The sequence below is a fragment of the Ziziphus jujuba genome, chromosome 7, assembly GCF_031755915.1.
Source record: "Ziziphus jujuba cultivar Dongzao chromosome 7, ASM3175591v1".
Classification (NCBI taxonomy): domain Eukaryota; kingdom Viridiplantae; phylum Streptophyta; class Magnoliopsida; order Rosales; family Rhamnaceae; genus Ziziphus; species Ziziphus jujuba.
In genome coordinates this window covers 6,634,081-6,655,409 of record NC_083385.1, presented here as the reverse complement: position 1 = coordinate 6,655,409, position 21,329 = coordinate 6,634,081, and the positions used below count along the sequence as shown (strand labels likewise).

Genomic DNA, 21,329 nt, shown 5'->3' with positions numbered 1-21,329 from the left:
TTTTAAAAAAGAAAAATCCATATTGTTTACGATCATATTTATTTTCACAATCATCGGAGATGTGAATTGTGAGAATGGACATGATACATAAGCAAAATTGATAATATTTTAAAACAATATATTCTTCAATGGTAATATCTATTTTGAATGTCAAGTCATTGTGGTCTAAACATTGTCAAAGTGAATGTTTATTATAGAGGTTTTGTTAAACATTCTTTATTTTTCATAAATGACAAATTTCCTTGAAAAAGTTATTTTTTTTAAAAGGAAAAAAAAGTTGATAGAATATGTTTTTAATTAATAGTCAATAATAGCCACCAATATTAAAAGCATCTATAACAACTCTGTTTATTGATAGAATTTTTTATCACATTAGAAAAAAAATATACAACCATTACAAAAAACATTTTCAATGGATTTGCCTAAACACCTTATTAAACTGATGTGGTAGGGAAAAAAAAAAAATTGTCAAAGTGACCCTCTATTTGTGAAGAATTTATTAGACATTCTGAAATTTTATAAAAAAGGAAATTATCCTTAAAAAGTCAATTTTTTTAAAAAATAATAATAAAATACTTAATTGATTAATAGGCATAAATATCTTCTTTGTATATTATCATTTGAGAACAATTTTATATTTGATAGTGCATTTTATGCCGTGTGGATTTAAACAATGTCAATTTTTATACTATATAGAAAATAATCTACATTTGGAAAAATGATTTTACAATTAACTGTGCATTATTCCACCTAAATTTAGGTAGTGTCAATTTGTATGTCATATATAAAGCAGTTCGCATTTACTATAAGAGATGCTCTTGTGTTGGAGAACAATTTTTTATTTGACTGTATGTTTGTGTCACTTATATATCAATAATGTTAATTTTTATTCCACATATACAACAATTTACATTCAGCGTTCGAGATACTTTTATAACTTTGATCCATGATTTTGATAGTATGGGTGTTATTATTAAACCAACTTCACTTACCCTTTCTTCAATATTTGGTTACAATTTTAAAAAATAGAATTTATATGTGATCAAATAAATTAGTATTTAAAGAATAGAATTTATATGTAATCAAGTAATTAACCCAATTGAAAATAAGAATACACACTTCCATATCAAAAAATATCAAAAACTAATTTTTTAGAAGATTAATGACATGTTTTAAAAAATAGTTATGATCTAATATGTTATGCAGCTCATTTTATGGTAGGCTATATTGGAGTAGAATTGACATATTTGTAGACATTGTTTAAGGGAAAACCATTAAGAATACACTTCCCGGTCCAAGGTGTAAACCTTCCTAATTTGGGTGAAATTTTCAATATTAATTTATAGTATTTAATTTTATTTTTAATTTTCTTAAATATATATATATATATATATATATATATATATATTGCATTTCTTCTGTCTCTGTTTAATATATATTGTACGACATCAATATTATGTAACAGAAAGCATACTACTTAGTTCATGTAACATAAAATATACTATCTATTCACTAAATCAAAATATTCATTTAAAAAAAAAAAAAAAAAACTCCACTAGATGAAAATGCTTTGAGGAAATCATCTCTCACAGTTTTCCACGTATTGGAAATTAAATCCCTGTTGTTTCAACATTTTATCCTAACAAAAGTAATGCATACACTTTATTTTATTTTATTTTTATCATTTACGGTAATTTCTCTTTACTTTAATATTTTAAATATATATCAATTAATCTATATTACTTGACAAAGTAATGTAGACGCTTGAAAACTGAACATTTTAAGAAAAAAAAGTCCGCATTCTCCCTGAGTTTCAAACAAACCAATTGGCTTGAGGGAGTTTGGAAAGTGTATAGAGGACATTAACTCGCCGACAAAGTCCCTCATTCCGTGGTTAATGCAATGTCATAAAGTTCGAAAAATATTCAATAAAGCAATGACCCCTATTCTTAGGGCGCGCCACATAAATACTATTAATTTTGCCACAGGGAAAACAAGTTCAGGCTTTTTCCTTTTTTATTTGTGTATTTAAAATTTATTTATACATATGATTATTGAATCGTTAAAATATTAACAAATTATTTGCTTATATGTAAATGACAAAAATTCTCCTATCGGAACATAATCAATTATTTCAGAATCTTCTTTATAAGCTCTAAAATTCGTTAAAGATTTATTTGAATTTTAATAGAATTTATTTTTTAAAAAATTTTAATATTTTATTAAATTCATATCAACTCTAAATATATTTTTAAATTTAACATTTTGAAAAATTTTTAAAATTAATTATAAAGATTTTGATAAAATATCAATTAATACGTTCTGATAGAAGACTAAATGTATGTAAATAAATTAGTAAATAAAACTCCTATACATATGCCAATATTTCTCCTATCACCTTAATAAAATGATCATTAACAAAATAATAATACTTGAGGCACATAATAAAATATCAAATACATGAAAAAATAATATAGCTTTATTTTATTAGTTTGCCTCAAATAACAATTTTTTTTTTTTTTTGGGTTAAATCTCAAGAAGACTTTACTCATTTATATATAAGTTATAGTTATTTGTCAATCAATAAAATGGTAACACATCACCTATGTTATACATTGATAAAATACTTTAGTAAATGATTTGGTTATAGTGAACAAAATAAGTATCCTAAATCTGACAAAGATATATTACTCAAAAAGATATTTTACATTTTTCTTTTTGGTTGTATTTTACTCTTGTCGTTTGGACTATACATCTACAATGAAACAAAAAAGTGGTGCGGCAAATAATAACAATATGACTACAATATATGAGACATGCGAGCATCCCGCGTTGACGAAGTTCAATGCAGACTGACTTTTACATTCGACCAACCAGGTGGTGTTACAAATACTCACATGATTTGGAATTTGGTTGAAAAAATTATATAAAATATGATTTCTTTTTTTTTTTTTTTTCATTCAACAATTCAACCTAACTCCTAGCTTTTTAATTTCGCAGAGACACAAAACAAATAACGACATAGAATACGTGATACATGTGTCTTGGTTTTTTTATTTTTAGAGCTTCTTTGAAACAAAGAAAAAAAGGTTATTTAAGGTTTTTAATTTTTAATTTTTAATTTTATTTGTTTAGGATTTATATTATTTTCCAATGATAGTTAAAAAGACATAAATAAAAATTAAAAATAGTTTGAATGATTTTTTAATCTTGTGTATATCCAGAATTATTTCCTTCTTCTATATTCAATTAAGTAAAAGTGTCTACTTATCATTTGAATAAGATATTTTATATCAATTCGATATAGTTAAAAGTGCAAATTTTAAAGAAACAACCAAACAATCAATTAGCATCTCTCCATATAGAAGAATAAGGCAATACTACAAAGACGAGCCAAATGTTTAGGATCCAATAATTAAATTCAAGAAATTGCGATAGATAAAGTAATTAGGTTGTGCCCAAGTTTGGGTTATAGAAGAGAACCATGAAATATGACTACGAAGAAAAATGTCTATACATATATATATATATATATGTATATATATATTGTGTAGCTTATAATTTAATGACAATTGAATACCTCTTTCTTTTTTTTATTAATATTTGATATATATATATATATTATTTATTTTACAAATTCAAAACTGATTGTAAACTCAAAAAAGAAAAAAAAAAGAAAAAAAAAAGGGAACTGATTCTTAAAAATGAGAAAAACAGAAAATCAGTACTATAATTTAATGGAAAGTCGTTATAAAGTTTTTTTTAATAAAAAACTACAATATATATTATAAACCGAAAGGAAAAAAATTTCACCCACTTGATCGAAATTAGAATTTAAAAATGTTTTATGAATAGATTTTACCATTGTACCAAAATGCAAGAACTAAAAAAGTTACGAAATCTCAACACAGCAAGGGCTTTTTCTTATTAACTGTACAGTGTATAACATTTTTTTTTTTTTTTTTTTATAAAAAATTAGTGTTGAAGATGTAGTTGACTTGGCTCGATCTTATAAGATACCTAGTAAGTGCATTTTGTTTTTTTTTTTTTTCTTTGGCATTATCCTTTATCTCATCCAAACCGGGACAATTCTTTTTTTCTTTTTTTTCTTGTTTTTTTTAATTTATTGTTTTTTGGTGTTCTTTATCTAATTAGGAGACAGCTGTACTGGTATCGTAAAGCGGTACGTAGAGTGGGGAGTTGGGTCCCGGGAGCATATAAATTTTTTCCTAATTGGTTTTTTATTTTTATTTTTATTTTTTGTAAATTCTTTAGCTAGATAAAGTCTTGGAAAAAAGAGTCCTTCAAGATGGCCAGTGACAAAGAAACACATGCATGCAAAATAAAATTATTTACATAAAATAAATATTCGATAAGATAATTTGAGTTTGGTATCTTTGTTATTTCTTGAACCATACCCAAATAGCATTTTGGTTTATGAATTTATTTTTTTGTCATTTTAGTTTTTAAATTTTAATTTTAACGCATTTTAATTTTTAAAATATTTTTTTTTAATATTTTTTAACAGTTTTAAAGCATATAATTATCTGATGCAATAGGTGAAATTTTTGTGGGGTGTTTGATATTGTGGTTTCAATATTTTATTGTTACAATATACTGTACAAATGAGATTAAAAAACACTTCAATGATCAAAATGCATTAAAAGAATGAAGTTTAAATGTTAAAATATCAAATGAAAAAGTTCAAAAACCAAAATACAATTATTAACATGGTTCACGACTAGTAAAGCAAAATGCCCAAAATTTAATTGGGATTGGGCCTATTTTTTAATTCCGATTAATTTTTTATTTTTTATTATTTCTTTTGGCTATAATTCCAATTAAATTTGATCCACCAAAAACATGCATGTGTCTAAATCTAATAATTTAATCTTTTAGGACAACTAGTATAGATTATGATTGCAAATATAAAATAGGAGAAGTATTTTTTTACTACCTCCGAGACCCATATAGGTATGAGTGGAGCCATGACCCTATGTTCTTTAGTTTTTATTTAATTTGTATTGCATTTTTTTTTTTTATGTAAAACAAACTTTGCAATTTACCTTTACGTCTTTATAAAAAACCTTCCATCCTCACAACCACTTCCTACGTCAAAAACTCTCGCAGTATCAAGGGACTCTGCCAGTTTTTAATACGACATCGGTTAGTCGTCCTATCATTTTTATGCCATGAATTTCTATCTGTTTTTCCTTTTAATTTTTTTTATAGTGTCGAATTTCATGGAGTATTTGTGTGTATGGCTTCGATCCACATCTTTACTTATTTTTCCTTTTTATTTTTTGTTTGTTTTTAGTTATATTTTTCTCACATATATGCTTTGATTTTTTCCGTTTCTTTGTTATTCGTTTTAGTGTTAATTTCAATTAGACCATGATAGATCACACCCTTAGGTTTTAATATGTTTATTCCCCAACCCTCATTTAATATTTAACCGAGGAAGGATAAATATGGTAATTTTGCCTTTTAAGAAGGAACAAATTCTATTCCTACAATAAAACTTGCTAGACACACTATAATTTTAATAATTTTTAATATTACAATAATATCCATTCATAAAATGTTAGAAATAACCTTAAACATTTAAAATGCTAGATACACTATCCCCATTAGGTCGTCTTCTTCGATCATCTTTTGAGTTGGTGTAAACTTGAGAAAATCTCCGTCGAAGCGGTGGAAGGAAAGGACGAGAGTAATATGTAGAGGATCAACTGCGATTCATATAGATATAGAAAAAAACATAGATAAAATACCCCAATTAGAAAATACAAAACCCAGGTTGCCACTTCAAAAACATGCCTAGATCTAACACAAACACCAACAAAGAGTCCCCCATTAGATCTTCATCTTCACATATGAGATGAAAAAAATAATTAAAAAAAAAAGAAGCGTTCCATGGAGAAAGAAAAGAGAGAGATATTGCAACAAAGACCCCCACATTAGATCGTCATCTTCATATAAAAGGGGGGAAAAAAAAAGTTCTAGCAAAAAAATAAAGAAAGAAAAAAAGAGAGTTCTATATAGAAAGAAAAGAAAGAGATACAGAGAGATGATGACTACACATAAACACTGAGAATATCACAGAATAATAAAAAGCTCTGATTCGCCTTACGAAAGCGAGTCTTTCCACAGTATTCACAAAAACATGAAAAACCGACCCACAATAGTAAATTGGCCGGATAACATAATTTTTGTTCCAATGTTTGGCCGTATTCCATCCCTCCATCGCCATAATTTGGGTATGTTTAGATTTATTTTATTCATTAAGGGTATATTAGTGTAAATTGTAGTGTGTCTAGTAATTTGTACAGTGTGACTAAAATTATCCTTTAAAAATTAATTGCGGGAATGAAATCACATAAAAATTCTTAAATTTTTGGTGTATTAATAAAAACTTTAGCGGCTCGAAATTTGTTTTATTTATTATTATTATTATTATTTTGTTTTTATTATTATTTTTGTTGTTGTTGTTTGAAGTTCTTAAAATTTCTTACCAATGGATATCAATATTGTTGTAAAAACTCTAACAAGTATTTTATGTATCAAGGTTATAAGTCTTAAAAAAAAAAAAAAAAAAAAGGAAACTTATTCTGTCAATTAATTAGTTTTTTGTTCGACTGTTATTATTATTTTTTTCTTGCTAATTTTTATAATGGGTTTGAAAAGTCCAAATGAAGAAGGGAACAAAAGAACCAAAAAAAAAAAAAAAAAAAAAACTTATCGTTTAATTAGGGAAAAACAAGAAGAAAAAGAGAGACTAAAAGCAAAAAAGAAAAAAAGAAAAGGAAAAAGAGATTCATTTATTAATTTTTTTAATTTATTGCAAAAATATAAATTTGAAGTCATAAAATATGTGTATTAATTGCTTCTTCTTCTTCCTCTTCTTCTTCATTTTTTTTTTTTTTTTGGTTGTGGGGTCCCCTTGGCTTCAACGGTTTTTCTTCTTAAGATTATGGTTACGTAAACTTTCTCTATTTTAGTTCTCCCACCGATTTATTCTCATCTTCCCACCATATATTTTCCAATTTTTAGGAATCATGAACGACAAATTAAGCCAAAAAAAATAAATAAAAAAAACCTAGCATGTGCAATTTTTTTTTTTTTTTTTGGTTGGTCCATAAAATAAATTTCTACCTACATATAGATAACGGATGGTATCCCCTAATTTATTTGTGTATGTTTTCTCATTTCTGGATGTCTTAAATTTAAAGATAGGGAAACATGGAAGAAGTGACCACACACAATATTCCAAGGCCAAGAATTGTAGCGGCGTGTGCGAGGGTGCCCCGTGATCCGCCTCCTATCATGAATATTAGTCCAGAGATATTGGAACCTGACCAGGAAGATACACGTAGTTGGATCATCTACAAGGTTCCCAATAAGCTTCGGGAGATACGCCCAGCAGCCTACACTCCGCAAATAGTGTCAATTGGGCCTTTTCACCATGGCAAATCAAACTTGAAGGCCATGGAACATTATAAAGACAAGTATGCGAAAGAATTCCTGGAGCAATCCTTCTGTAATCATATTAAGCAGGAGGATTTGATGAACGAATTGAAGAAAGAAGATGGGAAACTGGTAGAAAGAATCAAGCGCAGCTATGAAGAAGATAGCTTTGAGCCTGAGAATGAGAAAAAGTACTGGACGGACAAGATCCCCATGATTTTGCAAGATGCCTTCTTCATCTTTGAGCTCTTCTTTAGAAACCACGAAACTCAGCCTCCCGATAGAGAAGACGATGAGAAGAAGAAGCAAAGGGCAGAAAAAATAAAAAAAATATTCAGGGACTACATATGGAGAAGTCCATGGGTTAAGGCAGCTATAAAACAGGACTTGATTTTGCTGGAAAATCAGCTCCCCTTTTTTGTTCTCACTCATCTGTTCGATTCCATCTTCAAACATCGGTCCAAAGACATTGATGGTATCCCTGATTATCTACCAGAACTGAAGAATAATGAAGGTGAACCGTGCGATTTCTTAATACAAGTTACCTATGAATTCTTCATTGATTATTACAGGTTTGGAAAACCTTGCCCCAAGGAGAGTTCCGAAAATAAACCTCTGTTCAAGTACTCCGGGCAGGAAAAGAAACAATTGGTGAGTGAAATGAAACATATCAAACATTTCACCGATTTGATTAGAAAGTTTATGTGCGACGAAACAGTCGAGTATCCCAAGAGTTCTGAAGCTTTGACCCACTGTCTCTACTCTGCAAAGCAACTGGATAATGCAGGGGTGATGTTTGGGCGTCCAAAGGATGCTACATATTTGGCTAGCATAAACACTTGGCCTGATGTTAAGGATGATGATAAGTGCTATCAGTGGTGGAATGGCCGCGGTTGCTGTTGGTTGAATGGTTGCTGTTGGATTAATTGTTTGCAATTGAAAATACCCCAACTGAAGGTCCAAGACAACACAGAGTGCATTTTCAGAAACGTCATGGCGTTGGAGCAATTTGTCTATCCAGATGAGCCTCGTATCTGCAATTACATTTTTCTGCTGGATCAACTAATCGACACTGTTGAAGATGTGGATTTGCTGGTTGACAAGAGAATCATTGAGAATTGGCTTGGCACCAACAAGGCCGTGGCTGCCTTGGTTAACAAACTCTGCGACCATATTGTGACACCGCATTTCTTGTATACTGATATCTGTGACAAACTTAACAAGCATCAAACCAAAAGATTGAATGTTGCCAGGTCAACCCTCAAGAGGGTTTACTTCAAGGATATTTGGACTGGCAGTGGAACTGTTGTTGGGCTTGTTTTCCTTGTATTCTCCCATCAAGAATCTCTTCTTTGTATGAGGTAAAATATGAAAATTAGCTATGTAACACCCCGACCCAAATCACATCGGAATTCGTGCACGTTAACCGAGGTTGACCGTTGACCGAGTGGGTCAAAAGTTTACTTTTTGTTCCAGTTGAAATTTCTAGTTGACCATGGTACTGTGGCGAAGTGCATGATGCCCTAAGTTCGTAGACTGGTAGCACGTCGAAAACGGAGCTACGGTTTGAAAGTTATGGGCAAAACAAGCCGAGGTGCAAACTGTCCAAAAGGTGCCAGGAGTTGACTTTTTATCGTTGTGTAATTTTGTTTTGGCTTTTGTATGGTTGTAAAGTACTCGTCAATACGAGTTCATAGACTAGCGGCACGCTTAAATTGGACATCTGGTTAAAAAGTTATGGACGTGTGAAGTTCGCCGAATACCATAATATTTTATTATATATGGCTTAAGTGCACAGTAACGCCACGTGTTGTCACCTGATTGGTCCACGTGGGTGAACAGTGTCACCCACGGTGGCTTTTATTTGGCAAAAACGATGGGGAGGAGAGAGAAAGAGAGAGAGGAGAGAGAGAAACGACCATCCGCCGAAATTGTCAAATTTTTCGGCCCATTCTTGCTACATGCGCCGGCCAGAAGGGAGCGCCTCTCTATTCCCGGCCGAACCCCGAAATTTTACAACCGCTGGTCGCTGGACCCGCCCAGATCGAGCCGGCAAAACTCGGCGGTGATTTTTCCCCACCACTGCCGACCACCGCCGTTTGACCCGTTTCCGGCCACTTTCAAGCCACATGCGCCTGACCAATCTCTCACCCGTGGGAATTCCGGCCTACCCACCAAATTTCACGGCCACCGAACCTTCGACGCGCCGGGATCAGAGTATTTTTCGGCGAGGCGCCGAAAACTTTCAAACCCCGATCTCTTCGCCGTCCGGCTTCCATTTGCCTCACCGTCCTGTCCCATTGGAACCCTCTCCCCTCGATCTACAAAACCCCCAAAAATCTCAGCCATCGGCCACCGGACGCGCCGCCTCCGGCGACGATTGCTGGTGACCGCGGCTCGCCGGAAATCACTGTTCCGGCGAGTACCCAGTTGCACCGCTGGTCCCTGTCCACTAATTCCGACCTCCTGAATCGAAATCCAATGTCCTTTTCCTCCAATTTGCGACGGTTTGGGAGAATCGAGGAGTTGAATTTCGAAAGCTTCTGGCGAGATTCTAGCCACCCCGGGTCCGATCTCTGGGAAGTAAGACCGGATCCGTGATCCTCATCACTCAAGCTTCGATTCGGTATATTATTCGTAATTTTTAGTTGTCGTTTGTGTTCGCTTCCCGGGTACCCATTTGAGAGTTATCCGATTAAAATATTAATATATTTGGTTGGTGTACTGTGGATGTTTTAGGTGCACTTGTGGGTAGTGCAGTTGATCCTGCGGAGGATCTTAGCTGATATACGAGCTCAAGGTGAGTGACCCATCTTTTAAAATATTTTGGGCAATTAATTATATTTAATTGGTGTTTAATTGATATTTGAAATTATGCTCATGTGGTGCAATTTAATTATAATTGTGGAAAATTATTATTTTATTGTGATTTAATTTTATTTATTATGCATGAGCAAGGTATTTTCAGTAATAAAGCGTATGTGGTTTTAGTATTATTTTTGGGCATAATTGGTTTAAATATTTTAAGGAAATTATTTGTTTAAATTGGTGGTTTCAAATTTGATAATTATGCCCGTGGTATATTATTTGTTGGACCTCGTGTTACGAGAAAAATTATTTTTATATTGTTATTGATGGTTTCGTACCGGGTATGTTAAAGGAAAATATGTGAGATGGTAAATTTGAAAACTGGTATATTTCCCACGGTGATTTTGGAAAATCGGTACGGTTATGATTAATTTAATAATTATTTTAGACGCACTCATACAGTATTGGTGTTCCAGTGTATATGTGGTTAGTGTGCAAGTATTATGTCTCCCGTGAGTTGCCATTGGACCGTGGGCAGACAAGTTTGATATTGGCCACAGCCGCCTCCCTCCTTGGCCGGGATGACGGTTTCAGCAGCGGTACTGTCGGGACACCGAAGTACCGTTTGCAAGTTTCTCTCTTTAACCTCCCGCCAGTCGGTGCTCGGGACGCTGGGTATCGGAGGGCATCACTGGTATATGGTGTGGTGCGTCAAGTATAAATTTTCGGATAGAAATTTCAAACCCCAAAGTGTTCAAAAATTATTTATTATATTTATTTACATTTTAATTATATTTGGGGTATTTATTTATTTATTGTTTATTAAGTTGTTTGATCCCTTGGTTTTCGGAAAATACGAATATCAGATTTTGTGAAAATATTTTAAAAAGGGAACATTTCCAACAGAGTGAATAGTGAGAGTTTTGAGAGAAATTATTAATTTCAATTGTTATTATTTATTTATCTATTTAATTGTCAGTATTAAATTAAATTCCCTTATTTGTTATATAATTAATATTAAAAGTGTTCAGTAGATAGGATCACTCATTGAGATGATTAGCATCTCACGTTTTTAAATTGCGTTCCCTTAGGTGCAAGGGGTGGTAGACGTTCTTCCGGAGCGAACCAAATCTCCGCCGCTATCGTAGTTCGAAAAGTACCTTTGTACTCGTTTATTTCAATTGTAATATTTCTTTCATCTTTATTGTATTCCCTGCTTAATAGTACTTCATGAAGCTCTGTATATTGTTCTGGACACTTATGTATTATTTATGCACTGGATTACTGTTATTCCTGTGAAGTGCTGTAAAATTGTGGAATCAATTTGTAGTATTGTGGGAGGAATAAGGGGACGAATATAGAAGTGTGTTTTCAGTGCAGGAAATTTGTGGTAAGTCCAACCCTTAGGGAGGTTCTGCCGGATTTTCCGTTGGAGGGTCCGGTAGGATTTCCTTGGGATCAGAGCTTGTCTAGGATTCCGGTGAAGAATTTTGGACGGGTCCTGACAGCTAGCTAGATAAAGTATCAAGTGTGGTTCCTTTCTAGGTCGTCTGTTTTAATTTGTTTTTGATATTGTCCAGATGTGTCTAGTTCTGTTGATCTTGTAATTATCACTATTTATGGGCTTGAACCCAAAATAAATATATAAATAAATAAAACAACTGAGCATGAGCATATTTTTGCTAATAATTTTTTTTTTCAATTTTCATCTAATAAAAAGCTGGAAAAAAGAGGATTGATCAAACCTTTACTGGGGGAAAAACAAAAGTTTAAGTTTTTTAATTTATTTTTATTCAAGTTAAAGAAAAGAGCCCCACAAGTCAAATTGAAAACAAATTTTTTAAAAAAACTTAATTATAATAATAAGGGATCTGAAATCTATATGTTAAAAATTAAAATACGGTCATTTTCCCCAAAAAAACTTACACAAAGTGGCTGAAAATAATTGTATATGATTTAAGAGAAAAAAAAAAAATTTCTATCCTGAGAGTTTACCACTCTAGAGTCTAGAATCCAGAGGTAATCAAATGTGAGTAAGGGATTGTTAGCTTTACTCTTTCTTGGGTAATTTATGTCAACTGCAAGTAGTTTTAAAAATTCCCATTATTCATTCTTTCGGGCACCATAAAAGCTATTATTATTATTTTCAGGGTAATGATTTGAATTGGAATTCCTTTACTATATTACAGATAGAACATAGTAGGGAACCTTTAAAAGTGTGTACTTTGGAGAAGTATTTCTAGTATTGTGGCACTCTTTGTGCCATTGATCCTAGTTGTTTCAGTCATTGTAAGCATCAAGCATATTTCTTCTAATTAATTAACATTTGCCAATTTAATATCTTGAAATTAACCAACTCCATTGTTTTTTTCTCGCCAACCGAACAGAGTAAATAAATGACAAAGAACATTCCCCCCCCCCCCTCCTCTCCTTTTATTGGGTCCTATCAATAAAGAATAGCATGACACACTTAACAAAAATTTCTACAGCTCCCTGAGTATCGATTGTCTTATAGTGCCAAAATTGTACTAAAACTTGTGGATCATTAGTCATATGCTTTTTAATTCCTGGTTGGTGGAATAGCTGGCAATGATATGGATGATTGGTTTGGCCCTTGGGCCTTAGACTTTGGAGTTAGATACACATGAGCATATATATATAAGTGACACCTGAGGCCTTATTATCGGTTAGACTAATCGCAAATTCAGTCACGATTGTTTCCTCCGTATATTTTGTCAAATTTCATGAAATTGTGTGCATATATATGGCTTGCAATGTACTTTTATTTTGACGTCATATGTGACGTTGTTTGTGCTTGTAACTGCATCTTGTGAGTTTTTGACAATCTTTTATATGCTGGTAACCGGTGAGCTATATCCTTCATTATAGTTTCAATTAAAAATGATACTGGTTATCCTGCCTTATGTAATTTAGGCTATCATTGATCATCTCTTTAGGGTCCATAAAGCATGAACCTTCATGTACATAATGTTAAAGTAATAGTACAAATGAAGAAAGTAGATATTTTTGAGGCTGAATTCTCCTCCAAGTTGTACCATGCTCAACATCAACTCAAGAACATTATAATTAAAGCTTTATTTTTATTTGTTATGCATTTCTGTGTGCATGTCTCTGTGTTATTTCTAGTTTAAATATGTATTTTCCTTACAAACATCACTCCTTAGATTAGACTTGCTCGAAAGCTGGTTGAAGCTGGAGCAGAACTCATGGTTATATTGAATTGGCTCAAATTTTAATCATTTTATAGCGACCTGCTTTTCTGTTCATAGGTTCAAAGTTGTTTAAATGCTTGACTCTTGTACTGTGGTCACTGATTTATTCTTGGAGATAATTTACAGAAGATCATAGTTAATTAGAGCACTTGATTGTGGTTATTGCATTGGAGTAAATCATCGCAGTCTTTCATTCATATCTTTGTCTCCCTTTTAATTTTCAACTTGTACTGGCGCCAAGTTCAAAGGTTTGATGAGAAAATCAGAACTTGGATAGAAGATTTTTTCACACAAAAGTAAGGAACATGGAAAGAGTGGAACTAGGTTCCCCAATGGGTGCTGCACGAAAGGTGCTGCTCTCGTTCATTTCGCTCTGGGACGTCTTTTGCTCTCTTGTTGAACTTACAGATTTAGCATGCTGCATTCCTAATGTGTTTGCATATTATTGGGTTCGCAGTCAATCAACAAATGATGCTTGGCCTACTTAAAGCTGGGTCTAAACTCCACAGCCTGCTCTCAGAAACAGATAGTTCTTTTTTTCTGCCTTTGCATCATACTCTCTCTAAGTTTTATACTTTTGACAGAGGTTGGGATTGAAATATGTCTGGATTATGATGATGCTTACTGTGAAGAGAACATCGGTATAGAGGGATGAAATGGTAATTATACATGCAAGAATGTGTGTACAAGGGATTTCTTTTTAATTTTTATTTTTTTAATGCAGCCTAATAATTTGACCAAATATAGGCGTAACGATAAGAAAAATTAGTTTGGTTTATTATTATTTTGTTATCTCTCTAGCTATTGTTTTTTCGTTCCTCATTGCCCCTACCGTTATCGAGTTTGGAAGGGATAAATATGTAAAATACAAGCCACCTCACAATCTTGTGTAAGTGTCTTGTTGGGCTTGGGTCATGGGAGTTCACCAAATATATAACGAGTCACACGGCTTTTGTCGTCACCGTCAGATGCTGCTTATTTTATTTCTAAGTCTTGTAAAAGTCTGCTTTTGGAAGTCGGGTTTTATAATCATTTTAAAAGTTATACCCCGTACTTTTAGTAGATATATATGTGTTGATAGCGTAAATAATGCCTATAATATTACTCTTTGAAAGATATCCTATAATTTATTTTTAGAGACAAGTTGATCTAAATGGAACCCACATAATGCTTCAATAGTTGTTTAATTGGTTATTTTTGTATGTTTACTTTCTATTACTAGATTTTTAATTTAAGTTTTTTTTAAAAAAAAAAAAAAAAAAAAAGAGCAAGAATGGGCATGTATGATCAAGTGGACCCTAAGGATAAATTAAAAATTTCTTAAATAAAAAGAAAATTATAGGATGACTTGTATATTCATAATACATGTCTTAAGGATAAGCAAAGAGATGTCTCTAAGATCCATTGTAAGCATTTTGTAAAGGATTTATAAAGAGGATTTCTATTTATCTTGTTAATGTCAACATCATTCAAACAATGACACATTATTTAAATTTTTTTGATTATTTTAAAAATAAAAGCCAAATATGAAAAGAAAACAATTTAAAAAATAATTACATTTTAATACCTTTTAATTTTAGAATTTTACAATTTAGGCGCTTTATTTTTTTACAATTTAGACTTTCTATTTTAAAATCCATTTTATTGAATTCTTAATTTTTAAAATCCACCGCATGGTAATAAGATTGGAAAAATCCCATCATTTGAATAAATGAAGCGTCTTATTTTTCATATAGATACAATCATACTTAAAGACAATTAAAATTGTCCTGTTAAAGAACCTAATTTCTGTCATGTTAAAGAACCTAATTTCAAGTAACATTGTTTTATATTAATCACAAATATTGTCAATATACCTCATGGGGGTGGAATATTCTTTTGGTAATCATGGGTGTAGCTAAATATAGGACGTGGTAAAAGATTTGCGGGGGGGGGGGGGGAAATCTCGTTACTGGATGAATGAAAATGAGAGGTTACTTTCAACACCACAAAAAGAACCACGTACACCACCACCACATGAATAGAAAATTCCTAAACCCCGTATTGTAGTTCCGATTTAAATAATATGTCAAAATCTTTACTCCTAAGCACTATCACCTATGATGAAAAAAATTTATTTAAAAAAAAAAAAAAACCCACTAACAACTCTTTATTGCCTCAAGTAAGCTTGTCCGATGCTATGTCATTAGTACTCACATCATTGAAGCATTTTCAATGGTATTGCAATTTCCAAAGTTAAATTTTGGTTCAACTCTCCAACGTGCCATAATATGGCATATTATAAAATTTGACAGTTGTAATTTTGATATTAAATTGGACATTAAAATGCAACTGTTAAATTTTGATAATGAGTCCAATTATAATATAGTTTGTCAATATTTTTTTAATTTAGCTTAAATTATTATAATTTTATTTTTTTTTAGCTAATAAAATTGAGTCTCCATCATCATTCAATAATATTTATAATATGATAATGTTATTTTTTTTTTTAACATATATAATTGAAAAATCAATGTTAAGATTTGATATTGATTTTGCTTTTTTTTTTTTTTTCGAAAAGTCCATATCAATACTAAATTTTAAATGTTAATGATAAAATAACATTTACTTCGAGATGCTCTTGGATTATATGTTTACGACATACTCTTCTCCCTTTTGAAATTTAAATTATTAAAGCTTAGTGCAGGATGGATGAAGATGTTAAGCACACGTTGAAACCTTTTTGGTTTAAAAAAGAAGGGACCTCGCCCATCAAGCGTCTTGGAGTGCCCCTTGTTTCCAGAGACTCACAACCGGATATCGTATGCCTCCTATTGATAAAATTTCCAAAAAGGGGAATCTCTTTTTGGGAATCTTGAATTAGCAACTTTAATAATGGGAGAATGGAAAATTGCTATTTGAACCATACGCATATTTTATTTATATATGACCTTATTACTACATGGACTTGCATATACAAGGAGGTGCCAAGAAACTTTGATGTTTAAGAATGAAAATTAAAAAATAAAAAATAAAAAAAAGCGAAAGTTTAATAATTGACGTTACATAAGTGCTAAATATCTTATTTAATGTTCGCATATGTTTTGGATTCTCTAATTTGAAGAAAATTGTACAAAAGTATGAAGTTTACATCGGTTGAAAAGGAAAACAAAATACTTCTTATAAGTGGGTATGAATACTTTTTCCTTACGAGGCATTTTAAAACCTTGAAGGCTAGATTGTAAAAGGATTTTCCAGGCTCAAAGAGGACAATATTGTATACGTATGGTCTAGGCTCTTATAGAAGGACATTCACTTAGTGACAATTCCTTTTTGATGAAGAAGATAATTTTGTCTCAGTGTGAATGATTGACTTGCCTGTAGACAATAAAGAAAATATCCATGTCGATAGAAATGTCGAAAGTATGATTTTACAGAAATATCGAAAGAAATATCGATAAAATTACGGAAACTGAAATTTTTTAATTTAGGATACAAATTTTTACATATGAAATAATTAATATAGTAAAATAATATAAAAATACAATAATTAGAATACAATAATAATAAAATATTCTATAAATATTACAAATTATTTATAAGTGAATAAAATATAATGTTAATTAACACCAAAATATAAAAAATTTAACAGATAATAGTAAGATGCAAGAAACTCTCAAATATAATTCCTAATACATTATCAATACCAAAAAGAATTCATTGGTTTTTCAAATTGATAATCATATCTCAATGTTTCGCGAATATAACAATAGGCATTCCAACTCATCATATTACAGAAATTTTCCATGTAATTGTGGATGTGTTAAGTATATCTCTCTCTATCAATCACAACCAACTATCCAAATGGAGGGTAATATAGATTTATCCAAAAAAGAGAATAACATTCATTTTTTATTACTTTTCTACTCTCATTTCATTTCAAAATTTTTTTTCCCCTTTCTATGTCCTCTCTTACTCAATTAACATTGTGAAAATCCATAAACATCAAATCCAAATAATCAACAATTTCTGCACTTTCATTCACATTTTCCACAATTGCACTTTCATTAACATTTAAAAAAAAAAAAATCAATAACAAGAAAAAAATTTCCGTGTCTTCCTCTATTGCACTTTCATTAACAATTTTTTTTTAAAAAAAATCTATAACAAAAAAAAAAATTCCCATGTCTTCCTCCTCTCTGGCTGTCCCCTTTCCCTTCAGCTCTCTTTACTTTCAGATCTTTCCCTTTCGATCACAATAGACAGACACACACACACCAGTTCTCGGCCAGCATTTTCCACCAACAGAAGGAAATTTCCACCGATTTTTGAAGTTCGATTTCGACGATAAATCGGCGGTACTCCTGACAGAAATTTCTTCCCCCCCTATCGGTGTCGACGGCTACTGACAACTAAAATTATCGCCGATTTCTCGTCGGTTTCAGTGACTTTTGTTTCACTGCCTGTAGGATGCAGAGAGGAAAGCTGCCTTTGTATTTGCCTTTTTTTACTTTTATTTTTTATTGTATAAGTATAGTACTTCCCATATACTGTTGATAACCTCCAACTTTCACTTATCATAGTCTATTTCTGGCATCAATGATTCATCACTACTTTTTTCCATTATCGGTTTCCAGCATCAACAAGTATCACTACTTCTTTCCATTATCGGTTAGTCATATATATATATATATATATATATATATGTATCACTTTCTGCTAGTTTGCATGGCTTAAATCCACATGTCAATATGCTTTGTTTAATTTGTTCTCATTTTTGTTATCGGTTTACTTTTGTGAGGTCTCTACATTTATAATGACGAGAAATAGAAGAAACTCAATTTATAAGATTGAGTTACTTGGCAGCTTGAATTTAAGAACCTTGTTTATTTATTTGCTAATAAATAATTACATGGATGCTTCGATTTGTTTACCTAAATTTGTTGGTAGTCTAACTACTCAATATGGTTTCAAAATGATAACCACATTATATGTTTCCTCAATTATATATATGAAAGGGAGAGGGAAAATGTCAGGACCCATCCAAAATCCCTTCCTGGAATCCTAGACAAATCCTGATCCCAAGGAAACCCTATCAGACTGTCCTATGGGAAATCCGACAGCATCTCACCTAAGGGTAGAACATGCCCAAAATTTACATGCAAGAAAACATACTCCTATATGGTACCACCTTATTCCTCCCACCTTACTATCATAATTTCCACAGTGGTGGCACCTCGATAACAATTCATATAACATATGTATATGCAATAGAAACAATTTACTAAATAAACAACCAAAATATTCCTTTAAAAATTCACGTCCGGCCACACCACCCACTTATTGCCGTACATTGCAAATATTATATTACAAAATATACCGATGCGTAATATAGGAAGAAAAGTAAAACAATCATCACATCAACAACAATAATAATAATAGCAGTCGTTTTCATGATAAAAATAGTATTAATATCATATGTCATATTTACCCAAAAATAATCATTTGTTCAAAGGCTATCACATAATCACAGCTGTCTCATCTGTCCAAAAGCTACCACTTATTCAAGGACTATTATACTTGCCCAATGGTTATCTTTCTTGCAGGTAGGCTATGATACTTGTCGGAATATACCATATGATAATGATAATAATAATAGAAATAATACTAAAAATAAATAATGGCAATAATAAAAATAATAATAAAAATAATAATATTAATAATAATCATTATGATGATGATAATATTAGTAATAATGAAAATAATTGTAAACATAATTCTGATAAATAATAATTGTAATATTAATAACGAGAATAATATTAATAATAGTAATGACAATAAAAGCAATTAAATATAATGTTAGAAAATTAGGTTATGAATAGATAGAATAGTACGATGTCAAATAATATTTTAAATTCAAAATATATTATGAAATATACACTTGTACCAGGGCTACAAACGATACCCTCCAACATACTGTGCAATCCATGATTCCAGCTGTCGCCGGCACCTTGCTACCAATACAGTCCGGGATGGTTGCCTATATTAGCCGTCCAATCCCTGAACTCGTAGACAACATAGTTACGAGACTAACTCTTCATGGACTACATCAGATCGCTATCCCCACACAGTGTGATACATACAAATATATATATATATATATATAATACTTGATGCACATACTATATATCAGTGGTGTCCTATGGTGCCCAACGTCCCAAAGTACCATCTGACGGGGAGGTTAAAAAGAGAAACTGGCATACGATCACGTGGCATCCCACCACGCCGCTGCTAATAGGCATCTTGGCCATGGAGGGGGGTAGTTGATGCTCATTGTGTATTATACCCTGCCCACCCTCAATGGTAACCACAGGACAACCCTATAAATCAACCTGCGCGCTAATCACATCCACATCCACCTGCGCACTAATCACACCAACAACTACAGAATACCGGTACATGTATGATGCATCTAAAACTATAAATTTTTATAGTATTATAAAAATATCGAATTTTGATAAAATAATATCAAATTTATACACTTTTATCAATTTCATAAAATTTATGTTAAGAACTCAAATTTGAAATAAATAAGAAAAGCACCACTAAATACTTTTTAAATTAAATATAATGAGTTAAATACTATATATATTTAATTCAACATAACTTTGACATCATAACTTTAAGTAAAATTTTATTTAAGCAATAAAACACAATATATATATATATATATATATATTCACCCATACTTCATATACGTATGCGCATTCTTTCATCAATTAGCTAAATGTATACATATACTCATATACCAACAAAATATATGTGCATATAGAGATATAGATATATCACACTAGCATAAATTATAGGATGCATCCACACTTATACACACGCATATGTATACATGAATAAAACAACGCACATGCCACTTCGTATTGGATGTCTAAAATATTACAAAAATATTACTTGGACTTCCATAAAATCAAATGATCACACAACTAAGATTCCAAAAACCTAATTTCATGCCATGACTCAAGAATTACCAATGTTGTCCACCCAATTGATATAATACAAAGTGAACCCGATTAGCCTAAACTCAACATTTGGGGTTTTTCAACATCTTGACAATTAGCTTAAATTATCCACTCCTTTAGTCTCTAATAAGCATTAGGAGTCTAACTGTAATGACAATTAACTAAAAGCTTGTCCGATTTCTGTCCAATTTCAACATAAACACAACATTGCTCTGTCAATGGCATCTTCCTAAACATTCAATTATAATTCACATTCTAGCTACCAATTTGAAGCTTATGATAAGAGCATCAAGCAGATACCTTCAATTGGTCTAACCGCCACTGGAGATTTCCGGAATCCTGCCGTGAAGTTGCTGCCGAAATGGGCTCTTATCATATCTCATGAATGAGCAAGATTTGAGCCAATCCAAGCTTGAAAACGGACTCAGTGGACCCAAATTTGTGGAAAAGGACCCATCACATGGCTGGTAGCCACTGGAAAATCGGCCAACAGGGAGGGCACTGGTCGTCGATGTTGGGCGCCGATCCCATCCCATCCGTCAGCCAACCGGCCAGAGATTCAATGACTGGGCTCGCCTAGCCGTGGGCTATCTCATCGCCTGGCGCATGTGGCCATCCGATGCTCAGAAAAGACGCAGACAGGGAGAGTGACTGACGGGAGGGAGAGAGGAAGAGAGAAAGAAGAGGAAAGAAGAAGAAGAGTCCCCTGTGAGTATTTTCCCCCACGTGGGGGAGAAGAAAAGAAAATAGAAAATAAATAAATAAATATATAAAATACTATTAAAATAATAATATGATATTTTCTTGTCAT

General features: G+C 31.9%; 2 protein-coding genes across 2 annotated transcripts in view; both read left to right on the top strand.

Annotated features, from left to right (window-relative positions):
- The window catches only part of LOC107433488 (UPF0481 protein At3g47200-like), a 165,348-nt gene that overhangs the window by 82,924 nt on the left and 61,095 nt on the right, over positions 1-21,329 (top strand). The gene's annotated exons all lie outside the window — the stretch shown is intronic.
- LOC132804449 (UPF0481 protein At3g47200-like) lies at positions 7,243-8,832 on the top strand. The gene has a single exon (XM_060818852.1). The coding sequence runs from the start codon at positions 7,243-7,245 to the stop codon at positions 8,830-8,832; it is 1,590 nt and encodes a 529-aa protein (XP_060674835.1).

Bases quoted from the DNA above. Each gene is read 5' to 3' on its own strand.
- LOC132804449 (XM_060818852.1), top strand. From the start codon at position 7,243: ATGGAAGAAGTGACCACACACAATATTCCAAGGCCAAGAATTGTAGCG.